Below are 24,831 nucleotides of genomic sequence, written 5' to 3'. Positions count from 1 at the left end.
TGTTAAATGTATTACTTTTCTCCTTTTAATAAGAATAAACGTATAAGCTTTTAATTCATGACGCCAAAGATCAACATTTTTTTGCATTTTAAAATTAGACACAAAAACATTATTCTTAAGTTAACATTGATATAGGATCGACTTTAGGGTTTATATTACTACAACTTTGGCAAACTTAGGAGTACTTACAATAATCATTATTGTTTTCTAAATTAACTGCATGATAAAGTTAAATTAAAGTTAAATAAAAATATATATTAATCTTATAGTACATAGAAATATAATACTCGTAGTATATACTTTAGGAAAAGACATGTAAAGAAAAACGAGCAAGGAGGAAAGGCAAGAAGCATAAGTAAGTAAACGGAATATGTTCGAAAGTTAGGTTACTTTAGAAATTATTAGCATTTAGATTAGCATGTATGTAAATTATTTCAAATAATTCAGCGAACCGTCAATGTTTTAGCTATAGTAATATGCAGTAAGGTTGAGGCTGGAGCAATTAGATACCCATGCATAATTACCCTGTAGCTTTTTAATATATATACGCCTTTTTTATCCTACACCATCATCAACAAATAACATTTATTTATTATCTATATTCAACAAGGCTTTTTTAATTATTTAAAAATTAATTATAGACGCTAGTATTCCTGATAGGATATTCTAAAACTACGTGTATTAAGGCATTAATAGTTTTTAAGACAATATATTATTATTATAGATCTGTGAAATAATCATTTAAGAATATAAGTCCAGATGTTTTGGTAGTGACGTAGAATGATCTATGGTTTTTCTTGAAAAAAAAATTCTATTAACTTTACGAACATTTAATGTTTCATTAAAAATATATATTCTAGTACATTAATTAGGTATAAATATTTAATTCTAAGAAAACACAATGCTGTGTAGATAATAGAAAAAAGTAGAAGTCGTTAATATTAGACATAAAAAAGTTCATATACCCACATTGAGTAATATTTATTATTTATAGCATATAAAGCGTAGTTTACAATTTTATAGTAGAAAGTTTATGATGTAGTTTTATCTATATATCAGTGTTACCACATATAATATTTAATTAATAATTCTGTAGTGAAATATATAAATCTTTTAAATCTCTGAATGTTGTGATAGTCGTAGTGAATTAGTGCTCCATTTTTATTATATATATATATATATTTAATGTTTGCGTTAAATTTGATTTTATATAATAAATTTGAGTTGAAAACTATTCATCACTCCGTCACGGGCAATGCGGATTGATGAATTGAAAGTGTTGTATGTTATACTGTTTTAACCTTTCTTTTAATGTTGGTGTGTGCACGCTCCACGCACACAGAGTCTTGTGTCTGTTTGTGTGCTTTAGTTAAAAATACTAATATAATCAATATAATTAAAGCTTAATTATATTAAACGCATTTATTAATCGCTATATAATTATATTTAATATTTCAACAATTTATTCAAATATATCGTGTTTTAAATGTTGATGTTAATTGCGCTATCGTCAATAGTCATATCAGCCATTGTGACTATTGATTTTTATTATTAATAAAGTTATTTGTATCTAGACCTATCGGACTTTTATTAATAACCTTCTCTTCTGAATATCTTTAATCATTATATTAGCTAACAAGCTAATCGTGCATCTTTATTACTTTTTAATTGGTTATTATTTCTATTTTATTGAACATTGAACATATATAGCCCCATTATTAATGTTAATAAATTTTTCCTATGGCCTGTAAATCTTGAGGTAACAACACGAAGTTCGAAGTAGAAGTTATACAATTTATTCTATTGTTTCGATGAAGTTATTGCTGCTAGTTCTAAGGCTTTTACAGCTTCTTCGGATAATAGTGCACAGAGCGGCAGTGTCTGTGAACTATACTAGTTATTCATTCAAGCTTTGTCCGTATTTATACCGACGTAATGAACAATTTTATTTCTATGGAATTTCCCTATTCGATACGCCGCTGACAATGACGTAATATTGCCCTTACAGATTATATCGCAGTGACGTGTTATCAAACTGAGCTCAACTAGTTTTTGATTCGTATATTAGCTTATATCTAATTCAAAATGTTTTCATCCTTCTTTCCTTTTTTGTCTAATAATAATAGACTACGAGTAATTTAGATTATAACTTTTCTTTTAAGAACATTTTAAGAGTAGAGATTGGTTCTTTGTCTTATCTGAAATGAAACACTAGCGTGATGTAACATGGCTGTTTCTTACGGAATACTTATATTGACAAAATTATATAGTTGTTTGATTAATATCAAAAAGAGTTCCAATAGTTACACGGCATATGAATGGCACGTTTTAAGGACGTTTGTCGACGCGAGGTCCTGTTGCGATGTGTGTTATTTGAAGCACGGTCCCTTATGAAAGCGTCTTTAAAGTCGCGTCAGATAAGGCGGTAGTTTAAAATGAGACTGAGATTGGAGCCCACATGTTAAGAGTTTTGCAATTTTGAAAGGTATGACACTAACAACTTTCAAAATTATAAAATGCCGGGCCAGCATTACTCCAAATTCCACCAGATTGGAGAACAACCAGGCTCTTGTCTTTGGTCATTCCTTGGGCACACGAAACTGTGAGGTTATATCTAGGCTTGAAATGTCACTTAAGACGCATTTAGCATTCTCGCGTCGCGGCTTTGCTATGATTTTACTTTTATTTTACACAAGTTTTATCTCGGAAGATGAAGATAGCAACTGGAACTATGTCTCGTAATTTAAAAAATGACTTAATACATATTTTATGTATTACATATGTTAAGTACAATAAAAATCTCGTTTTTCTTTGTAACAATATCAATGGCAAGACTAAAAAGTACTATTATTTCACTCGAGCTCGGAGTCAGCCCAGTCGCGTAGTCCAGGCTGCTTCCAACCCGTGCATAGACTAAGAGCACCAACATCGAACGAAACATTATAGTTTCAAAAGATGTCGTCTAATGTCAAGCGTTAAAAATATATACATTTTGCAAGTTAATAGTGAGGATAATAAAAATAAACACCATTATTCTATTTTTTGTAGTCAAAAAATTAGGAGAGAATTTTTATACATAATTAAACCAAAAGAAGTTTTCTTTTTCAAACATTAAGAATACATATTGAAAGTATCCGAATAAGATTAACAAACACAATAATTCAATTTTTTGTTGTCAAAAATTTAGGACTGACAATATATATTTTATTATATTGCAAATATTTAAAATTTTTTGTAAGTTATTTCATTTTTATTGATGGCCACTCAAATGTAGACTGAAATCGTAACATAGGGGTGTACAGCTGCAATAATCGATTTTATTTGATAATTATACGATGCCCTTTCATAATTTTTTTATAATAAGTTTTAATAATTTCATAATTTTAAAGGAAAATAAAACGGTTATATATGTTGCTTATTGTAATATACTATTAGCCGATATGTGTACAATAATTCTTGAATGTAAAAGAAGACTTTCATCATTGACGCATAAAATATATTGTTTCTAGATAAAAATTCATCCATGCAGTGTTTAAATAATTTTTGCAGATTTATACAGATAATATTTTTTAAGTTTTATTATATGATATAAAACGAATTCAAACAAATTTGATAAACACAAAATGATCAACGTAATTTATTACGCGTAAGTTTGCTTAAAATTAATATAAAAAATTTAGCAGAAGTTTTTATATTTTCTTAAATTAACTATTTCTTATTAAAAATATGGTTCAAGTATTTATAACATCGATATCAATTATCGATAATAGCATATCGATTTAACAAATAACCTGTTACTGCCACTTCTTAATCTAAAATTCAATAGTGGTCTGTGTTAACGCCTTACAGTGATTAAATCCTTTTCGGCTTTATTTAGGATATATAAATTTAGAAGTTGTTTTAACTTATATTTGGTCTAGTGCATTAGCCATGGAAACCAAACCAGAGGACCTTTCTGTTCCAGAAAAAACAATTTTTCATGCTATAGCGCAGGGTGATTTAGATGATTTCAAGAACATTTTAGCTCAGCACAAGGGTAATGTTGATTTGTTTGACGAAAACGGAATGACTGCGCTTCAGCACGCAGCCTACAAGGGCAACAAGGATATGGTCCAACTGTTGCTCGACAGGGTAAGTTTGATAAATCTTACTTGACATATATGTTATTGTTAGTTGTCTATTAAAATATTCATTTGCTTTTATTTACAGGGTGCTGACGTAAACTCTGGAAAACATGAATATAATTATACTGCTCTGCACTTTGGAGCATTATCCGGTAACTCTGATGTTTGCAAACTGTTGTTAAATGCTGGAGCGAAGCCTACCGCAACTAACTCCGTGGGACGAACAGCATCACAAATGGCTGCATTTGTTGGAAATCATCATACTGTGGCAACTATCAATAATTTTGTTCCATTGAGTGAAATATCATATTATTCTATTCCAAGAGGTCAGCAAACAGAGCCTGCTTTGCCCCCAGTGTTAGTTGATCCACTTCACAAATTTGTTTTGGGTGTTAACATTAATCCAATTCGTTTAGCTCTTAATTTACAGCATACACCTGCCCTACTGGACAATGCTGACAAAGCAAGTAAAGTACTAGAATTATTATGTAAGAAGGAAATGACCAGGGGTAGTGACACTAATGAAGTCATGGCATTTAAATATCATTATTTGTCTTATATTCTTAAAGAAATATTTAATATAAGAGACAAACAAAAACCGAATGCTGATAATAAAGATGAAAAGAAACATGATCCTATAGAGATATTTTCTAAAAAGTTGTTAAAACCAGGAAAAGATGGAGTATCCTTAGATTTAATGGATGCATTCTTAAAGGACTGTGTAAGGGAATTTCCTTATAGAGAATGTACAACTTTCCATCAGATGGTTTCATCTCTGACTAGTAAGGATCCTCCTCCTGCACTTACTGTAATTAACTGTACAATTAATGGGCAGCGTGGCTTTGTTGATGCTATACCATACTGTAGTACCTGCGGAGAAGAGAAACCTGCTAAGAAATGTTCGAAATGCAAAACTGTTCAGTACTGTGATAGAGAATGTCAACGTCTCCACTGGTTTGTACACAAGAAGGCTTGCAACAGAGAGCCAGCTCCACCAGCAACAACACCAAACAATGCTAAAGCAGCTATTGATGCCTCAGAATTAACATCTCAACTGCAAAACCTTGTAGCGGGATAGATCCTCCAAATCTCTTACTAGTTATGAATCACAAATTTTTTAAAGATGTGTATTTTATGTTTCTAATTAAATTGTCCTAAATAAGTAATTTATTTAGTATTAACAACAGTGCAAATAAGACAATATATGTGTATATTATGACAAATCATCTATTTCTGTCTATTAAAACTGTGTTTTAAAATTTTAGGTAGAGAATACATGTTGTAGTTGCTTTTCTAGATGTTTTCAATGGGTATGTGTATTTAATTCATTTTCAAATAATGTGATTTACTTTGTAATGATCAATAATTTCTAATTACATTGAATATAGTATTGACTTAATTTTCATGACCGCTTATAACATTTTATTTGGATTTGGTTGTGCCATAGAATCATGAAACAATTATTTTACAATAATTACATTGACTTGTAAAAGGTTATTTTTTATAAACTAACTAACAGCGTGGATTATTGTGCAATTAAATTTTGGGAGAGAAATTTTGCATGTAAATTTCATATTATTTTCAAATTCACAAATTTCAATTTGATATCAAATCAAACAATTTTTTATTTATTAATCCCTCCCTTTTAAACAATAAGTTGTGTTAGGTGTAAAAACTGTGGAATAAAAATAATAATAATAATGTAGTCTTAATTATTTAATTTACACTAAATTTATTGTTTTATTGTAATTACATTGTAAGTACATTTTTATAGAAATAGGAGTTTTCTTCTAGTACTATAGACAAGAGTTATTTATCATCATTTCAGTCATCATCAGCCTTCCTTTTAGATGTCCAATAAGACCATTGAAAAGCAACTAGCATCCAGTGTCTTCAACCCACCTTAACTAGGTGCTTTTTCACAACACATTCTATACATTGTGCTAGAGCACAATGAAAGTATTGAACCAGTTAAATCAGAAAAAATCCTATCTTCACACTTTCTTAAATATAATTTACAATTTCTTTATTTTTCCTGAAAGTGTAGTACTTTTTTAACTGCTCTTTTGTGAGTGAAAGGGATAGATGATTGAAGAGGGTGTGAAACAAATAATTAGCAATAAATTTATAGATGCTTTCAAAGGGTATGCAAGTGACAAATGCCGTTTTCATTTAATTTTTAGTCATTTTATTTGGGGACCACAAAAAAACGTGGAAGAATATGAAAAGGTGTCTGAGACGTGCAAAGGACATATAGAGTGACATTTTCGCTCCGTGTAAACGGATCCTTAGCTCGATTTATTAACAAATATAGTATACTATAAAGTAGTGCAGTAGTGTATGTAGTATACATAATACTAGAAGTATTAACTCCCGCATGTAGTACTTTATTTTTATGTTAAACAGAAAGTACCAGCACATTGCATATTCTTTTAGAATTGATGCATGTAGCCTTACATTAATTATTTTTCAAGATCAAGTGGCGGCAACGGCGAGGGCCGGCAAGTCTTGAAAGTAACATGAAGTCCCAAATAGAAGTGCTTATATTCATTCATGCTTAGCCCATGTAACTGAAATATTGTTTAACAAATAAAATCGTCAGCCAATCACAAGTGGAGAAGTATTGTAGAGCGCTCTCTTCCGATGTATATAAAAAAAATTATTTCTGGGGAATTTCCTTTTATGATGCACCGTTAACGATGACGTAATGTAGCCCCTAGATGACTAAAAATACTGGATAGAACAATTTCTTTTGGATAAAATCAAAGTTGATATTATATTCCCACCGTTTCGAAAGTTACCAATCGTATTATTAAAAAACAGGTGGAGATTAGTAAACGACAAAAAATTAATTAATTAAATTAAAACTAGGAAGTAATTTAATAACATATTTATTATCTTTCGTCAAAATATTGATAAATTTATATTTACATTATTTACACAAATTACCACTAGTATAATGTCGTCATTTCATGCATTTTACACTTATTATTATAACGTAGTAGTTATTTATTATTAAGTGAGAATTCTTATCAGTTTGTAATTTCTTAAGGCACTTTTATCACATTACTTAGAACCGCTCTAATAGCCATGAGGTAGGTCACATGCTTACATCGAAGATTTATTTTATATTCTTTAAATTTATCTTATTTTTTAACTTGCGTCACCCTTCCCCTAAAAGAGCGCTAATAGTAAAGCTTTTCACTCGACGACAGGGAGCAGGTGCTGGTTGATTTGGAGAAATAATTCTTGGAGGTGGGGGAGGTAAGGTTTGGGCCCATGAAAATCCACTTGCCATGGAATTACCAGCCCAAAAACCCAAGGGTATTGGCATTTGCAGTTGGCTTATGTATGGTAATTCCGGATGAAAGAATGTTGGAGGAGGAGATACATTTTCAGGTGGAACAAGGGGTGTAGGTGACTCTACCAAAGGTGGTGATCGTGGTGATGACGACCGAAGACTGCCCTCTTCAGAGCAAGAAGACGCAGCGTCAGAACATGCGCGTTTAGGTTCGTTAACGTCACCGCTAGATGGCTCTGCATTATTACTTTCAGTGTCGACATTTTTTCTCTTGCATTTGGACTGGCCACAGGCTCTGAATCCTTTTGCAAAAGGATTATTATCAATTTTTAGCTTCGTGATGCGGTCATTCTGTAAACAATACAAAAAGGTAATTTAATAAAAAGTACAATATATGAACAAAGAAATAATTAAACTTTTAAAATAATGTTTTGAGTAGATGATAATCACGACAAAGTTATTACAACTATTATATTCTTTAAATTAGTTGTGGGGTTGTATATTTTATTCGAATAAATTTGTCGTCGATGCGTAAGAGTTGGCATTATTTAGTATCTAAATTACGCGCAATAATTAGCGAAGTCGTTGAGTTGACTATCCTGTCTTGAATCTTAATTAAGACAAATATTTTATTGTCTATAGAAATTTGTTAATAAATATTGTGACTATTGATGTAAAGTTCTATACTTGAATAGATACTTCCTTGTAACTAAGTAAATGCTTAGTTACAGAGAATTAGCACGAATTTAGTATTAAAACTAGCCATCAGAATATGCAATCGTGTTTTTTGAGAAAAATAAATATTATTAAAAGGCTTTCTGCAAGAGGGATAAGTCTCAACTGACAAAACAAGAGAGACTTAACTCTCTCGTATTTTGTTGATCGCTAATATAAAGTTGTAGAGAGTAATATAAAGCGGTCATATTATGATTGGTGTTTTTTTTTCTTTAATTATGAAAAGTTAACAAAGTTAATAATAATTATCTATTATTTTTCATTAAGCAAATTACAGACACTTGAAGATACTATTATGATCCAGATTTTGTGAATTAAAAACAAATGTTCGAGAAAGTTCGAGTCCGATAAGCGCCCTCGAGGAAACTGTCTTATCTCTTCGAGAATGCAATTTAAACATCCGTTTCCGCATACATCTCGACTGACGTTAATAGGTAGGGGATAATTGTTGCACATGTGGCGGTAAGCTTGGCGACAGGCCAATTAGCATGGCATGCAAGCCGCACGCAGACTGTCGCGGCGCCAGTCCCTGGCTTCCTAACCCGCGCCACGCAACATTTCCGACACTCGAACCGACTTTACGCAACTGATAACTCCGCTGACGCACTCCCTGGACGCAGACAACTCGACAAACGTCTAGACTGTTTGCACACATTTTCGTAACCCGTATTATCTAGCCAAATCCTGACCGCAAACACGGCACAGTCAATACGCGAGACCACTTGTAAACGATTGTTTACACGGGTCGATAAGGCGGCGCCGTCGGTTGCTCAGTTCGATAGATAACAGGCTACCGAGATAAGAATGAGTGCTAAAAGCGTGTTATTAGTTCACCAAAGTGCAGTTTTTGAGTCAGTAGGATAATATGAAAAGGGCGATCGGCGTAGGCGCCGCCCAGGCCCGCCCTGTCGCCCGTGACGTCACGCTACAAACCTCCGCGTAAAGTTTTTGCGTTATTTCACATATTGGCGACTGTCGCCAGTTTTTTTCTAACATCTACAAATGTTTAATTAGGCCCCCTTGCATATTTAATAGTGATGTCTGTTTGTCAAAATGAAGTATTTAGAAAACGAGTATACACATGTCACTTGTAACTTAAGAAGATACCGGTAGGAAATTTGCTGACGGTTGTTATGCCACCTAGTTACGCTTTATTATAAAGAGTCGGCGGTCGCAAAGGGGAGTTTTTAATTCGTCGGTAATTCGCAACAATGGGTGAAGCGTGCATCGATGGTATGCCGGGGATAATGCGCAATGATACATTGCTCGCCATTGTCCGACGCTCTGTCCCGTTAGCTGGACAATTCCCGGATTATCCCACAAAGCCGCCGGTAGCCGTAATTGTTAATATAAATGGACGCGAGAGTTGTTCGCGCCTCGCTGCAGTCAACATGAAGGGAGCCGATGGCGCAAAGGAGCCGCCACGACCTAATTACTGCTCATGGATTATGCAAGTAGCGGTGTCGCCGCAAACGTTTTGTAAGAAGATAAACAGCGGGAGTCTTTACATACGAGAGAATTTAGTAGATCTTATTAAAAATCAGTGCGTTAGTTGAAGTCTGCTTTGTGTACCTTTCTTAATATATCGTTTTTAAATATACAAACTCGTATATAGAGTGATTATTTACAGAAGAAAAAGCTTTAAAGTGATGAATTTATAGTAATATAACTTTGATTTTTCAATAACGTAATTTGAATAAAAATTTTAGGAATTGCAGCTGTTTTACAGTGCTTATATTGGATGTTCATTGCACATGCATAAAGTAATTGGTTATAGGTGTAAAAGCTTTTAAGGGAGGAATGCGTAGCTCACTTGTTGTCAATTGATATATCCTGTCAAAAATTATTTGTTTCGTAAATAATAGGTAACGTAATGATAATACGGTAAGATGAGCGTTATTGGGTCGCTGCATAATAAAATTAATTATTATTTTCTGCCTGTCCCTGCAGATTTTGTACTGCCAGAAGCCATTGGCCTGTCATATTTCATAAAAAAAAACTTGTTCCAGAGTGATGATTTTATACTGGATGATTGAAAATATGTGTAAAATACACATATTTTTTGATGATTGAAAATATATGTCTTTTACACATATATATTTTTAAAGGTTTTTCTTTAAAGGTCTTTGCTTACAAACCAGCATTCACCCCGTTTGAAGCTTTTACATTTATAAACATTCAGCCTATATATAAATAACAAAATATTTTCACCTTTACATAGTAAATCTCTATAACTTTTACCTTGTCTATATTTATAGCGTTATAATGTACATCTGCTAGTTTATATATAATTTTTATTACTGAGATTAAAGTCAAGAAACTAGAACAAATTATTCAAAAAAATCTGAATTAAATCATTAATTATTTAAATTATATACACCATAATTTTAATTCACGTATTTTTTTAAATAAATTAGGATTTTGTTAGATTAAATATATCTTGAGAAGTATCTATGTAAGTGATATAGTTTTTTTTTCGAAAAGGCTTTGCAGCAAGGGTGTGCAGCACTGCATTGAATTTCTGACCAATAATGTTTTATTTTAAGAATCACTTTAAAGACAGTAGTTAATAATGCTAGTGTGCTAAAATTACTATGTTTTAAATGCGAACATTTCTATTCATCCTATGAAAACCTCGTACGGCATCTAGGGTTTAGAGGTTAAATGTTATAGTGGTAATAGGCAGGCTTATTAGCGTACAGATGTGTCCTTAAAATTACATGACCTTTTTAAGGTAGTCGGAAGACTTTAGATAGACAGTTTCCATACGGTCTTATGGGAATTCAAACGGGGAGGTTCATGTATATATGCAGTAGCCGAAAGAAAGAGCGAAATTAGTGAAGACTGCGACTGAAATGATGACGATGATGATGATAAAACCAAAGCCTTAAGTTTGTGGAATTTATGATACATATAGAACATCTATACACTAGTAAATTGGTGCAGTCTCGATGACATACCAATAAAAGAATGTTTGCTTTTACCTTCAGAAGCTCAAATTGTTAATTGAAGTAGTTTTTATTTTAAAACAATTAAGAACGGTGTGTTATCGATACTACACAAAGTGATTGTTAAAGAAGTAACTGTATCGAAACGTACAAGTGCCGACCGGAACAATACCGCCTTATGTAGACAATCGGCCCGACGAGAGCGTCCAAATTAGATGCTTTTGTTTTCCTAACAACGCTACAAGTGACCGAACGTGGCGCCGCCATTTTTAATTTTTTGCCCGACTCCGATTACGTGTTCATAAAAGCTTTGGCGCCTACGGTACGGTGTAAAAAATTAACCGTATAAGTGCAAATCATTGCGTGTTCGGGGAATGCCGGCGTAGTTTCTTGGAATCATCATAAGTGCGATGCCAAGCCAACGGGATTTACAGTGATATTTTAACTAAGTTAATAAAAGTTGACCTTTGGCCTTTGTGTACTAAATATCACAGTTATTACCGTTTATTTTGCTAAATGGATTATAAACACAAATAAATATGAAAAAAATGATAATGCTAATTTATATCATTCAATTCTTTACAAATGACATATTTGTTAAAAGCAATAAAGTATCCTATATGTTTTTGCTTACGAGAATAATCAATTGTAATAATTCTTTAAAACATACAAGTAAGGCTTTGATAAATAATGTATATTATAATCAGAATTTGCTTATGCTACAAATAATTTAAAACAAGTTTAAATTAAATGCCAATACTGTAAGCCAGTCTGATTTTAACAGAGAATTCCTAGGTATATCCGGTACCAAAAAAAAACAGTTCGCACAGAATTATGAAGACGAAGGTCCAGAGGATCACGAACTTCAGCAATGAGAATAAGTTGCCAGGAGTAGATCCTTATATACTTATCAAGGTGTAACTCAACTGCTCTCTAGGAATAAACCTTTTCAGATTACTTTAGAGTTTATGACATAGAATAGTAAAAGACTGAAATAATTTTTATACTTCTAAATAAAAAAAAAAACGTAAGAAAAATATAAAGGTAAACAAACCTGATAGGCAGTGACGGCGATGAACTCTGTTTCAGGGAACGAGAAAGCTGCGTGAGGAGCTCCCCACGCCAAAGCCGCGGCGTCGCGGGCACGGACCACCACCACGCGCGGACGATACTTGTGCATGGACGTCAGCACCATCTGCCAATAGAACATGATATCTAATAACACAAATTACTTTGAAAATTTATTGAATCTTTTACGTTTATTTTTACTTTTAATTTTTTTTGTTTTCGAAAATATACGAGTCATGTGGAATTTTTTAAAGATATGTACTTAGCAATATTGTATATTTATTATGTTTATACATAATAAATATACACGTGAAAACTTTTTAACGGCATTCTTTTATTTTCTTCTCTTATTGTTATTTAATCTAGCTGTAAAACATAAAAATCTTTTTATACAAAGTTAAAAATATTAAGTACTTTTTTATTACCTACTAGCTGTTCTCAAAAACATCGTATTGTTGAAGATTGTTAGCTGTCGTAATACAATAGAAATAAAATAGGTAAAAAGTCAGAATTATCACTTTATTTATTATCGATTAAGTTTCGTATATAATTATAAACTATAAAAATAAGTTTTCTTTTATTATTGACCTAAAATCAACTACACCGCTGCTCAAAATGGCATTTACAGTTGTTTCAATTCACTCAATGTGTACAATTATCTAGAATTGTCGCTTACAAAACAAGTTTGCAGAGGATTTGATAGGTTTCCAGAGGATATATTCCTATATGCTAGGCAGTAGCGTCCCCCGCGTACTATAATACCATACTGTGATTGCCAATCCGCTTGCCAAACATGACGATTATGGTATACCCTTCTCTTTGGGGAGGCCTATGCCTTGCAGTGGGCGTTTATGGGCTAAAACCACGGTAAAGACGTCATAAAGGCAAATTTTTATAGTTTTCCTCGCGATTTTTCCTTTCATTATCTCTCCGTAACAATCTTTCCTGCATTAAGGAAATATAAAAAAAAATAGCCGAACTGGTTGAACTATTAACAAGTATTGAGCTTAACAGAACATTAGCCAATTATTATTTTTATTTACATCATATTCTGAATTTAAAACTTTTTTTTAATAATGTATTGTTATAATTATATCTCCAGTATTTTTTTAACAAATTTAAATCTGTTCTAATTGAAGGTATAATGACTTCAGCTGATTAACAATTATAGCCGTGTTTCGAAGTTTTATGCGCAATAAACTATCCAATATATGTTTATAACAGTGAAATTTTATGTCTTGAATTAGGTGCGTAAATTATCATTTGAGGTACTCTTGAATTTATGATGGATTTTTTTTATTTTATGATCGTTGTTTAAAAATGTATATGATCTTCATTTTAAATTATGTAATTATTAATTAAAGTTTATCGGAGCGGCAAGCGTTGGCCGAATGGATAAGAATAAAATAATAAGCATATTTGTAATTTGTGTAGTTCTTATTCATTCGTCTTCCGTTCAATTGTTCTCTTTTATAACTGTGGAAGGACTCTGTATTACATACTTATTGAAGCTTGTGAACACTTAAAATATTGCCTAAATGTTCGAAGTATACATTAATGTATAAATTATAGTTTTAAGTATAGGTTCTAAAATAGTTACAAAATTTTCATAACAGTTTACGTTATCCAAATGTCGTCATTGATTTTTAACATTTCATTTATTTATTAGTTTGTAAAATGTATTCATGAAAATAATAATTCTACATAAATCATCTCGGCCATATTTTCATCAATTAATCTATCACATATTTCACAAACGGCGAAGTAAAGGCAGCTTAGGTAAACTGATATGAAAGGACCAAAAAATCTGAAAGTTTTAGGTATAATTAGACTTTTCATTTATTTATTCCATTCATTCGAATGACCTTTTATTAAAATACAGAGTAATTGGTTATAAATGTAAAAAAGTTAAAGGGGGAATATACTCGTTTGAGTTTATTAACTGTTGTTCATGGTAAACTCTTTCCAAAATCAATGATTTCAGAAATAATAATTAACGTAATATAATATATTTAAAAAAACCATCTAAAAGCTCGTGTACATACATACAGAAAATAATTATTGTTTAGTACCAGAAGTTATTGACCTCAAAATGTAAATTATAAATTAACGTAACATACTTCAAAGTGACGCTTTATACAGTGTGATCGGAAAAAATAGATGCTAAAGCTTTTTCCTGATGAGCTAAACACTCTTAATTATTATATTAAACTTATAATAATATTATACGATATAGCAAAGGATAACCTGGGTAAATAAATTCTTTTAGTAATCATTGCCGTCAAGGAAGTATTTGAGTGGTTGTGGAGGTAACCATGCGTCGCCGGCGCGGCGACGGGCGGTGTCTGTCCGCAAAGGGTCCTTATCTGTTCCACTTGCCGCGAAAATCTGCTACCTGCGTAAGCGCCGCAAATACAACCTCTTGAAGCGTAAAGGGTTTGCTCTCAATTGTTTCAATGTGTTTTTTTTTAGATAACTGTTTAAATAATTATTACTTTTAAGTTACGGTTTTTTAATGTTACTTTTACATTTAATAAAATAATACGCCTTCATTAGTATCATGTAAGTAGATAGAAATTTACTACGAAGCAAGGGTCTCCTCCCAAGCATCATCACAAAGATCGATCTTCTGCTGCCTTCATCCAATGACTTCACAAGACCATGACTATGCCAGTAGTCCGCCTAGTGGAGAACGTACGAATGCCGCGTCGGCGTTTTAAAGTAGAAAAAAGTTTTAGATCTTCCAATCATTTAATATTTGATGTCCGCATCATTGTTGATTTTGAGTAGTTCGTTCACAATATAGGTATTTACGAACGAAAGAGGATGTATATGAACGAAGTGGATATGGCCCAGCGGATGAGTAAGTTAAAGTGGACGGACTTTTTAGTGCGCAGAACGAATGGACGCTGGGGTCTTATGGTTCTGGATTGGAGACCGGGGACGGGCAAGTGTAACGCAGGACGTCCAAGTGTATGACGGCATATGACGTCACATAGCGGGTTGCAGTGTACATCCTACGGCATAATGACGATGATGACGTTTTAATCCGAAAGTAGGAACCGATCGAGCCGAGATTAGGTCCAATGTCGCCTATCATACGAATAGTGAGCATTTAATAATGTAATATCTAAAAGATACTTTGATAATATTACCATTAACATTACTGAACTGTAGCAAAACGTCAATTTTGTTTTTTTCTTTATTTACGCTACTCAACACAGTTAGACTTGGTAACCGGGAAAAGAACCGTTTAGTGTCATGGCATATAAACATAAAATTTATAAATAAGTGGGACTGAAAAGTAATATCGTTTCTGTCGACATATCGACATATACCGCTCCGGCATTGAAAATTTGTATACTAAATGGCAAAAGGTAGTTGGTAACGAAGGTGAATATATTGTTGATTAGAAATAAAAACTTATTAAAAATGTAGTCGTGTGAATTTAACTTAGGAAGGCGATATTACTTTCCGGTCCCCCTAATATAGTCTCAAAATTTAACTATGTATTTTTATATAAATTCTATTTCCGTCTTATTTGCTAATGGTACTTTTACTGTCACTTAAAATGTATGCTTTAAAGTTATATATTAGTGTTTTACCGAACTTATGTTGCAAGGATATTTTGTATTCTATAAGCAAATAAATAAAATCAGCGGTCTACTAAGAACAAGCGTCGATAAAAAATGATAAGCTTGTCTAGACATACTAATTGCAACTTGAAAGTTTTTTATTGCAACTAATTGCACTCACATCGCGTCTCGAGTGCACACGACGTTCCTTGCCCTTAAGAAACATTTGCTCTGTTTACTTTTAAGATTCATATGACTACCGTTTCTATCGTCGAGTCAAATTACCAATATTACGTCATTTATGTAACTACCTTTGCGCGTGGATAAAAAATATAAATATCTTTTGTTTTTTTATTTGTTAGTTACTTATAGGTGTTTACTATCAAGTTTAAAGAATAATTAATTATCTGTATTTCAATCATCAAGGGCAACTGCAACCCTTTCCACACATATTTTCAGATGAACGGTCTTGCGCTGCCCGTCTTAAGTAACTTTATATTTATAGAAGAGTAAATACGAATAAAAAATTATCTGTGGCTTAAAAACACAGAGTAAAAACAAATAGTTCTCGGTTCTCGTGGTTCTAACATAGCTTCCATGTTGTTGATGACTAAATTTGTAAGTTTTACTCCGTACGATTTTCAGACATCGGGATACTTCGTACAATTTCATAGATTGTCTAATCCCATAAATATAAGTTTTTCGTAGCGTTGCTTGTCCAATTGACACGTGGAGTAAAGATCGAAGATATTGATCTGACAAATGTGTTCACATGTTTCCTGAGGCGCTTGCGATGCGGACAGATTGACAGGCGGACTGTACAGAAGTTTCACCGCATTCGGAAGCTCGTCCATCAAGTGGATATGTGTTCGATCATATCAGATTGAAGTGCGCGATATTGAGGGAAAGGTTGAAAAAATTGATTCCGATGTTTTAGTGGATCGTTCTCTGATCAGTTTTTTTATCCGTGGGAAATGAAATGAAAATCAAATTTTTAAATATTAACACTGCAGTAAATATTAAAATATTGTTTATGTATGATTGATTGTATTATTTGTTGTAAACTATTGGGGAGGCCTATGTACAGCGGTGAATGTTTTGCGGCTAAATGATAATGACGATATATAATTATTGTCATTCTTCTGATATTTAATTTTATTTTTACATCATTTATGTTCATATAACTAATTAGTCGATTGGTTTTCGAACTTTTAGGTTTGTGGAATTATTAAGTAAAGTTATTTAATTAAGTACATGTATGAAAGCAGTAAAAACAAAATTTGAGACGCGTTGATATCATTAGAATATAGCGGAAGTATTTCAAATAACGTATGCCATGGTTACTATGTATTGAATTTGATTGGTGTTAAGCTGTTAGCTTTTCTGGCTTTTACAGCTTCGCAAATTCCGACGCGTCGCTTGATGTTTTGTTAAAACTAATTGATATCTATCTATATCGGTTGCTTGGATGGATTGGATTGGAGGGGGGTGTGAACTTCTTCTCCGATAACTCCAGTTGTATCGGCTATAGTGGTTATTGTACTACCCATATCGTAGTAGCCCGAGATTTCTGTACTACCAAGGTATTGCGCAAGCATCGACTTAGAACTTTTACGTGCGGGAATTTACTTAGTCTGTCTTCATAGCATAATTTTGTTTCGTATAACGTGTTCAAAAATAACTTTCGTTTTGTGCTCCTGAAGAAAAAAAATTAGTATAGAGCGCCGACTGTAATAATCACATGAAAGAATTAATAGAAAGAACTTATTATTAATTCTAAATTAAAAATTATTGATTTTCTTCTTTTTCATTAAAAAGATTTCAACGACAGCGAATTCGTAAAAATAGCTTTATATTCATTTTTTCCCCGAGTTATTTTTGCAATCAATTTTGAAATAATTTATTAGTTACATTTATAATCTTTCATTTGAATACGTCAAAATTAGAAAAAAAATTCAGTTGGCATGTTTGCAAACCGGCAATCGATCTTAATCTCTTGTAAATTTTTATTAGTACAAAAAGACAAATTTCGGAGCGTGAAAAGATGTGTAAGATAAGAAAGGGCTGTGTGGGGTGCGCAACGTTTTTCTATTTCGCGTAGGGGTTGCATGTGCGTCGAACGGGATGTCTGGCACCTCTACGCAACACCGATGGATTCAAAAGATAAACCAAATGTACCTTGTAGACATCTATAAATATACGAAAGAAAATTTCGTATAATTATTTTCCGGGTATCAAGCTTTGTTTATCCGTATGTTATCATTATGTAATTATATAAAGATGTGTAGTTTGAATTTAAATTTTTTAGTTATATTGAATTTACAGATTACTTGCATTCCTTATTTTATTTTTTAGGTAACTCCTTCTTAAATGCTAATCAATTTTGTTTTACAACCAGTGCTATAAGTTATTATTTATTGGAATTAAAAAGTAGTTATTACAATTAAAAACTTCAATTTAACATTAAAAAAAAACTAAACATGAAAAGTTTACTATCTGTTTTAATAAAAAATAGTATTATGCATTTTAGTATTATTGACGTAAAATTTTAAATCTACGCGTGATTAACAACTACAGTAGTGATAGCTTCCTCGTCGAAGATCATGACACGCCCATAAGTCGAAGATTTCAAACTCCAAAGGTACATGTTTTAAATAAATTAGGTAATATCTTCATAACTCAGGTACGATGATGAAAATCCAGACTGGGCTTGCCTGACGTATTACACCAAAATATTATATGCACAATAACAATAATAATAAACAACTTGTTCATTAACCATTTCAGGTCGGTGCTTTTGTTGTAAATAACTAAGTACTTTAGAAAACCAAAGAAAATATAAACCACTTCACAGTACCTATTTGTTTATCAGCAGCTTAAATGAGTTCTCGCTTACAATCCGACAACAGTATCATAATCCTTTCGTTTTAAATAATTTTCGAGAATAACCGATCCTTATTGTATCTACGTAGCTTTTTCCCACATAAAGCACTATGAAGCTCTTTTTGTTAAAAAAAAAGCATTCGCAAAAAGAGGTATAATGTGCATAATAGGACCCTTTTATTGCAGGTGGCATGAGCTCAAGTGTACAAGCGATGCGAATTTTTCTCGCATGGATTGACTGGCTCCCGATCAGTGGCGTGAACCATTGTTCTGATGGGTACCCAAAGGTACCGCCCGGAGCTATCTTGTCTATAAACAGCTAAAAATCGTCTTTTTCACTTGACGTATCTGACAATTTTTTTTTAACATACAGTTTCACGACTGTGGCAAAATGTTTTAATCTGTAGGGCAATTAAAAAAGTGGACAACGGTTAATTCGTTCTCGGTTAGTTATGTAATAAACCCTTCTACAGTTAATGTTTACTCCCATATCTTAGAACGCAGAGCAGAACAGGTGGCTGTTAGCCTTAAGGTTCTGCTGAGGACGTACATCCACAAGGTGGACAGTAACAAGCTTGTGAAGGTCGTCGGAAAATACTGGATTCAGGCAGCTTCTAATCGGTTTTGTTATAAATTAACGGAGGAGGTCTATATACAACAATGCACGTTTAACAGCTAAAATGATGATGACATATAAATATATGTATTATATTATTTGTGAATATTATTAAGTCTTAATGAAGTATATCTATTGTAAGTTTTGATCATATTATACCTTGCCTTTTTATATATTATTTATAATAATGTTTACTTATCACTTACCTAAACTAATTTACATCTACACTGCTGAAATCATTAACTGGTAGAAAATAACATTAAGTTCGGTGTAATACTTTATGTAAGTAGGATGTAAATAACTAAGTTAATTACTCATAAAGGCTGTTTACATTTACCGCACATGTTGTGGATTACGGCTTAGTATCCTTTATCTCCGAAAAGAAGCTTAAATGACGAAATGTTCCTATCATTAAAACTAAAACAATACAACTAATAATATTTCCGTGAATCTTATTTAAAATATTAAATGTTAATTTATTTTTAACTTCATCACGGATAGAAGAAATTTTAATTATTGACAAATATCTAAATTTATTATTAAATACGGCTCTTAACACTTAGTTACGTTGCAAAATTAAGTTTTGGAAGCAAAAAAAAGTGTAATAATACACCCAAAGTTGGAATTTATAATAACATTACGATCATTATTTACTTGTTAGAATTTAATTTTATTCTAATGATAATATTATAAATAATTAGGGTTACTTCACAGATCACCATAAATTACATCCTCAATCTAAATACAACGTAATTTGTTAGGTGTAAAAGCTTTAAAATTTTTTCACCTGTTTCCAATCACCCTTGGTATAGTGATCATTGTAAAAGATTCTTCTATATATATAATAAATATAACAAACTTCTTGCATTGTACTGCAAGAAGTTTAATATATTTATTACAGTCTTTAGGGAATATTTTAGAAACCGCTTTTTGTTACAATATTATTTTTATTTCTATTATTTTTTATTACTATTTTTGAATCTATTGATTTTTGGGTAGGGTGTATCTTACATTAATTGTTAACAAATGAGACATTTACCCCATAGAAGTCTTATATACCTACAACCAATAAGCCTGCATATTGTATAACTCGTGATTTGACGTAGATATCATAGGATGTGCGTTCACCAAAGGAGCGTTCAGGCATACGTAACATTTGGGATTTTTTCAAGCCCCTGTCACCCCTCATCGCATTACAAACAACATGTTTACTATAAATTTCGTTCACGGTAGTCGAAGTTTTGATCACTTTATCGTTAATGACATCATTTTTAGTAAGAGTTGAAACAAACATGAGTTTTTCCATTCTGTATTAATACATTCTAAAATTTTTATTATTAATTTGACTTCTATGAAATTATTTTCGTACAATGAAACATAATTCAATTGCAATTCAAAAAAATATACATACGGGAAAAGAAGTAAAATATTCGTTTGAATTTCATTTTACATGTGAACTTGAAGAGTAATTAATTTTTATTTTATACGATACCGAAAAGATTTAAAACAAATCATGGGTGCTGTGTATTTTGTATTTCAAGATGTTGGTTAATACTGCATTGTGGCAACATAGAAAGTGGTGACCTCTTAATTGCATGTAAATGTTATTGTATGTTCTTTAATGTGTGCCTTTTAAAATCTCTATTCAGGGAGAAAATGTCCGGTACGTACTCTACATATGTTCATGTATTTTTTTTCAACGTAAGCATGTGGATATTACGCTCTATTTACAATTATTATATCTATAATTGGATCACAAGTTGATGTGCCAGTGGATAGGCCACATAGCGCTCAGCACAGATGAAGCCTAGTGAATATACTACATGCTTGCATTAAATTTTAAGAGATAAACATACATCATAGCAAATGACTAAGGGTAAAACTATTTCGTGACAGTCGCAAACGAAAATAACAGACAAAGCCATTCCGCTGGATATCCTTTGTAATTGGCAATAGGCAAGACATATAGCGTGCAGGACGCTGGTTCTGGTGTGGAGGTCAGGGACCAAGGGATTTTCGTCTATAAGGTGGACAGACATTGTTAAAAATCATCGGAAGATGTTGAATACAAGCTGCAGTTTATCGGTCTTATTGAAACCTATCGAAGAGAAATATATACACCAGTTGACAGCCTTAGGCCGAAAAAATTATGATGATATCTATATTTTCTTCAATTTAGGAATAACGTTTCCAACACAACCGTTTTGATAACAATAGATTCCTTGCACGTTTATTTAAAATGATATTTTTTTGACAATTATGTGAATTATAAGCATGCAATTTACAATTGTAAATTGTCCTTAAATTTTATATAAGTATTTATTTAAGAATCGATTATATAGAATTCAGATTGTAGTCACTCTTGAATAGAAATGTAACGTTTCATTTCCATCCATTATAATTGACCGCATCGCGTTAATTGTTGCTTAACTCATAAAAACATTCCTGTACACAATCAAACTACGGGATTGTGTTAAAAAGTGGAAACCTGAGGCGAGCTCGCGCCAAGCAAACATTGATACAGTGATTCCGAGAGAATTTTTCACTTTAGAAGTATTTGTACACACGGTGTTGAGCAAACAGCAAGTTTCAAATACTGTGAAGTGTACTTGTTATAGTACGTCGTTAATCCAGGCGTCATCGGCGCTGTCCAAACAAGCCGCCTAGAATACAGTTATTCGCAGCAGACAACGCTTCAGGGGTATTTGTGTAAGCGCACAAACCTCTTTGTGTAAAAGAACCCCTGCGGGTTTGCGATATAAATATATCATAATTAACTATCATATTATTTAGACCATAAGCTATATAATTCCGTGGCAAAAATATCGAGTAGTCATTCTTTAAATCATCGAACATTGATTGTTGTTTATCTAATGCATTTTAATTCAAGCGTGTACAGTTCAAAATCGTTTGTATGTTTGAATGAAGTGAACTGGATCAGTAGGCGTTTCTCTTCATGATGTACTCAGAACATAGTCACGACTGTACCCATTACATATGAATTTGAAATAATATTAATATTGAATATAATATGATAAATTTGTCTACTTCATAGTATATATACAACAAGATTATTTACATATTTTAAATGTTAAGAAAGCGCATTTGAGTTTTTATTATTTTTCTTTTAATGTAGTCATATAGTGATAAAAGTGAAAAAAAAAAGAAATAAAACGCCTAGATCAGACGTAAGCGGCACATTTCCTACGTTCCCCTACATGAAACCTGTTCTTTTTGCAACAGACTAAAAAATCGATTAAATTAGAAAAAAAAACTATATTTTTTTACAACCTTTCCTGTGGCATGCCCGACCTTTCTAAAATTCGTAAACCTTCCTAACATATATAATTGTTATATTAAATTCGAAAGGGATAAACTCAGGTCGAGTTTACTTCCAACAACCGCTCTAATAATCAAATTGAACACTTGTGGGGCGCGGGCCCCACGTTGGGAAACACGGATCTAGAAATTAACTTCTAAACTGAACAGTTCCAAATCTTACGAAGAGGATGTCTTTTATTAAAGGAGGATATTTAACAATTTTAAATAATCATAATGTTAATTATATTTATACGATAGACAAGTAAGATTGTGTACATACGACTACAATATTTTCTATAAAGATATTTTTGCAGAAGCCAACTTGCGGCAACTTTATAAGCTCTTTGAATTTTATTTTTTTACTGCCTATCTCTGCCCTTCCATCCATTCCCTTTTAGTCTTAGTTTGCTGATCTCTGGTAAATTAATATTTTTTTACCTGCTTGTTCGAGATGGGAGGGTGCACAGGGCGCTTAGCTTAAAACCTCCTTTAAGGTAACGAAGCTCGATGACCCCCTAAAAAGCCTCAGCTCGGTCCGCTACTTACTATTTCACAAGACTAGGAGACCTCCGAGCTGTTAGATCGCTTAGATAATCTCTCCATGGACAACTTAAGTCTGCTGATGAGTAATGAAGACCAAATCATAATAACTACAAAGTACTCACGTGTCCTTGAGCATCCATGGTGTTATTTGTCAACTTGAGTTTGCTGAAAGACACCGGGTTCGCTGTCCAATGGTGACCTGGTGCCGGAGAGTCAGGGTGGAGCATAAGCCGTCTCGGGGACTGCGGTTCTGCACCTCCAGCCGCAGCCCATGCACCACCTGCCCAGCGCCAACGCCTTCGCCCCACAAGCGATAGTTCCAGAAGAACACAGTACTCCTCACGAGGATCTAAGCCACTCAAGGAGACACGGAGAGATGGGAACATGCGTCTGTAAAGAAAACATATTCTTATAATGATTTCCACTTGCTTCAACGATTCATAGATGAGAGTTCTTTAAAATAGATGCGATCATTGTCAATAAAAATAATTAATATTGTAAGGAATTAAAAATAAAATATTTAGTATAAATATTCAACAGTTCAACAGCTCTTTCAAAACTCTCTTGTCCTCACTTTCTGAGAAAACTACACTACTACTATACTATGCCTTGAGGAGTAGTAGTAATGAAGAATCCAGTAATTAATTTGACTTGATTAGGATAACGGGTAGGTGGTCATCTACGTGGTCTTTAATCGTTTTATTTTTTAAGGACAATTAATATGTAAATACTAATATTAAGTGTTGATTGTTGATATGAAAAGAATATGTTATGTTATCTTAATTTTTCTTTTCTGTTTAATCGTTTCAACAACACTTACGAAAAAATCAGTAAGATGGGACAAAATGAATACTCGAAAAATAAAAGTAGTTTACTTGAACCTAAGGTACTAAACAAATGTTTTGTTAACACGTCATTAAATACTTGATTATTTAAATTTCATTCAAACTTATAAACTCCCTCTGCAAAGCATTAGCTTAAACTAAGAAATGCCTTTATATTATTCCATTGAGTTTATGCATTATAAAAGTATAAGTTCATAAATAATTTAAAATCCATACAAAATTCATCACATTCCTCGATCAATAAAGAAAAAAAAATACACAAAGTAACATAACAGACAATAAAAGATAAACCCGTACATCGGCTCCAAAACAAACCTAACACAGAAACAAAGAAGGCGATAATAAAATTACGACTCCCATGAGGACGCGGCTGTCGGGACGAGGACAATGGCACGCCGAAGATGTATTGAATATTTTATCGTGATTATAAAAGCATGTGATAGGAGTAAAAGTGTGGATCAACGAGGGCTTTTGGCACCCGTTTGTTCGGCCATAAAGCAATAGCGTCATAAATGTTGAGATACAAGTGGCGCCGGTGCTTATCGGTGACCAGCCCGCCCGCCGCGGCGCACGAGCCCGGCTCACAGTTCGAACTCTTCTCGGTGATGCTACCCTGGTACTTGCCAATAAATATATTCGCGAAAATATTTGATTTATTGCTTGCATTACAAGATCCGACCATTTTAAACTGATGAGTGTTTAGCTCTCTGATATACGGAACACTCGTTTCAAAAGTCAACAAATACCGAAATAATAATGTAGTAACAACTCGATTTCAAAATTAAAATTAAGTGTTGTTTAACTAATCTTTCTCTAAAGACTGTACTACCAGAAGTTATTACACTGTCGGATTTCAATTAAAAAATAATTAA

The 24,831-nt window shown here is 32.6% G+C and overlaps 2 protein-coding genes across 2 annotated transcripts in view; one reads left to right on the top strand and one right to left on the bottom strand.

The window, feature by feature from the left end:
- The first annotated feature begins 3,820 nt into the window (after positions 1 to 3,820).
- On the top strand, positions 3,821 to 5,825 carry LOC137930447 (ankyrin repeat and MYND domain-containing protein 2). Its single transcript, XM_068773700.1, has 2 exons — positions 3,821 to 4,131; positions 4,210 to 5,825. The coding sequence occupies exons 1-2, from the start codon at positions 3,931 to 3,933 to the stop codon at positions 5,200 to 5,202; spliced, it is 1,194 nt and encodes a 397-aa protein (XP_068629801.1). The 5' UTR covers positions 3,821 to 3,930; the 3' UTR covers positions 5,203 to 5,825.
- A 1,203-nt stretch (positions 5,826 to 7,028) lies between these two features.
- Positions 7,029 to 24,831, bottom strand: part of LOC137930475 (T-box transcription factor TBX6-like) — a 47,260-nt gene continuing 29,457 nt past the window's right edge. Inside the window, exons 3-5 of the mRNA XM_068773733.1 lie at positions 23,237 to 23,504; positions 12,163 to 12,303; positions 7,029 to 7,776 (exon numbers count right to left, since the gene is read on the bottom strand). Of these exons, the coding sequence (XP_068629834.1) occupies positions 7,288 to 7,776; positions 12,163 to 12,303; positions 23,237 to 23,504 (898 nt within the window). The 3' untranslated portion in view covers positions 7,029 to 7,287. The remainder of the gene's footprint in view (positions 7,777 to 12,162; positions 12,304 to 23,236; positions 23,505 to 24,831) is intronic.

The sequence above is a fragment of the Battus philenor genome, unplaced genomic scaffold, assembly GCF_028537555.1.
Source record: "Battus philenor isolate CCGP_79_NKW_IND1 unplaced genomic scaffold, ilBatPhil1.0.hap1 SCAF_6, whole genome shotgun sequence".
In the NCBI taxonomy this organism is placed as follows: Eukaryota; Metazoa; Arthropoda; class Insecta; order Lepidoptera; family Papilionidae; genus Battus; species Battus philenor.
This window is presented reverse-complemented; position numbering and strand designations above follow the sequence as displayed.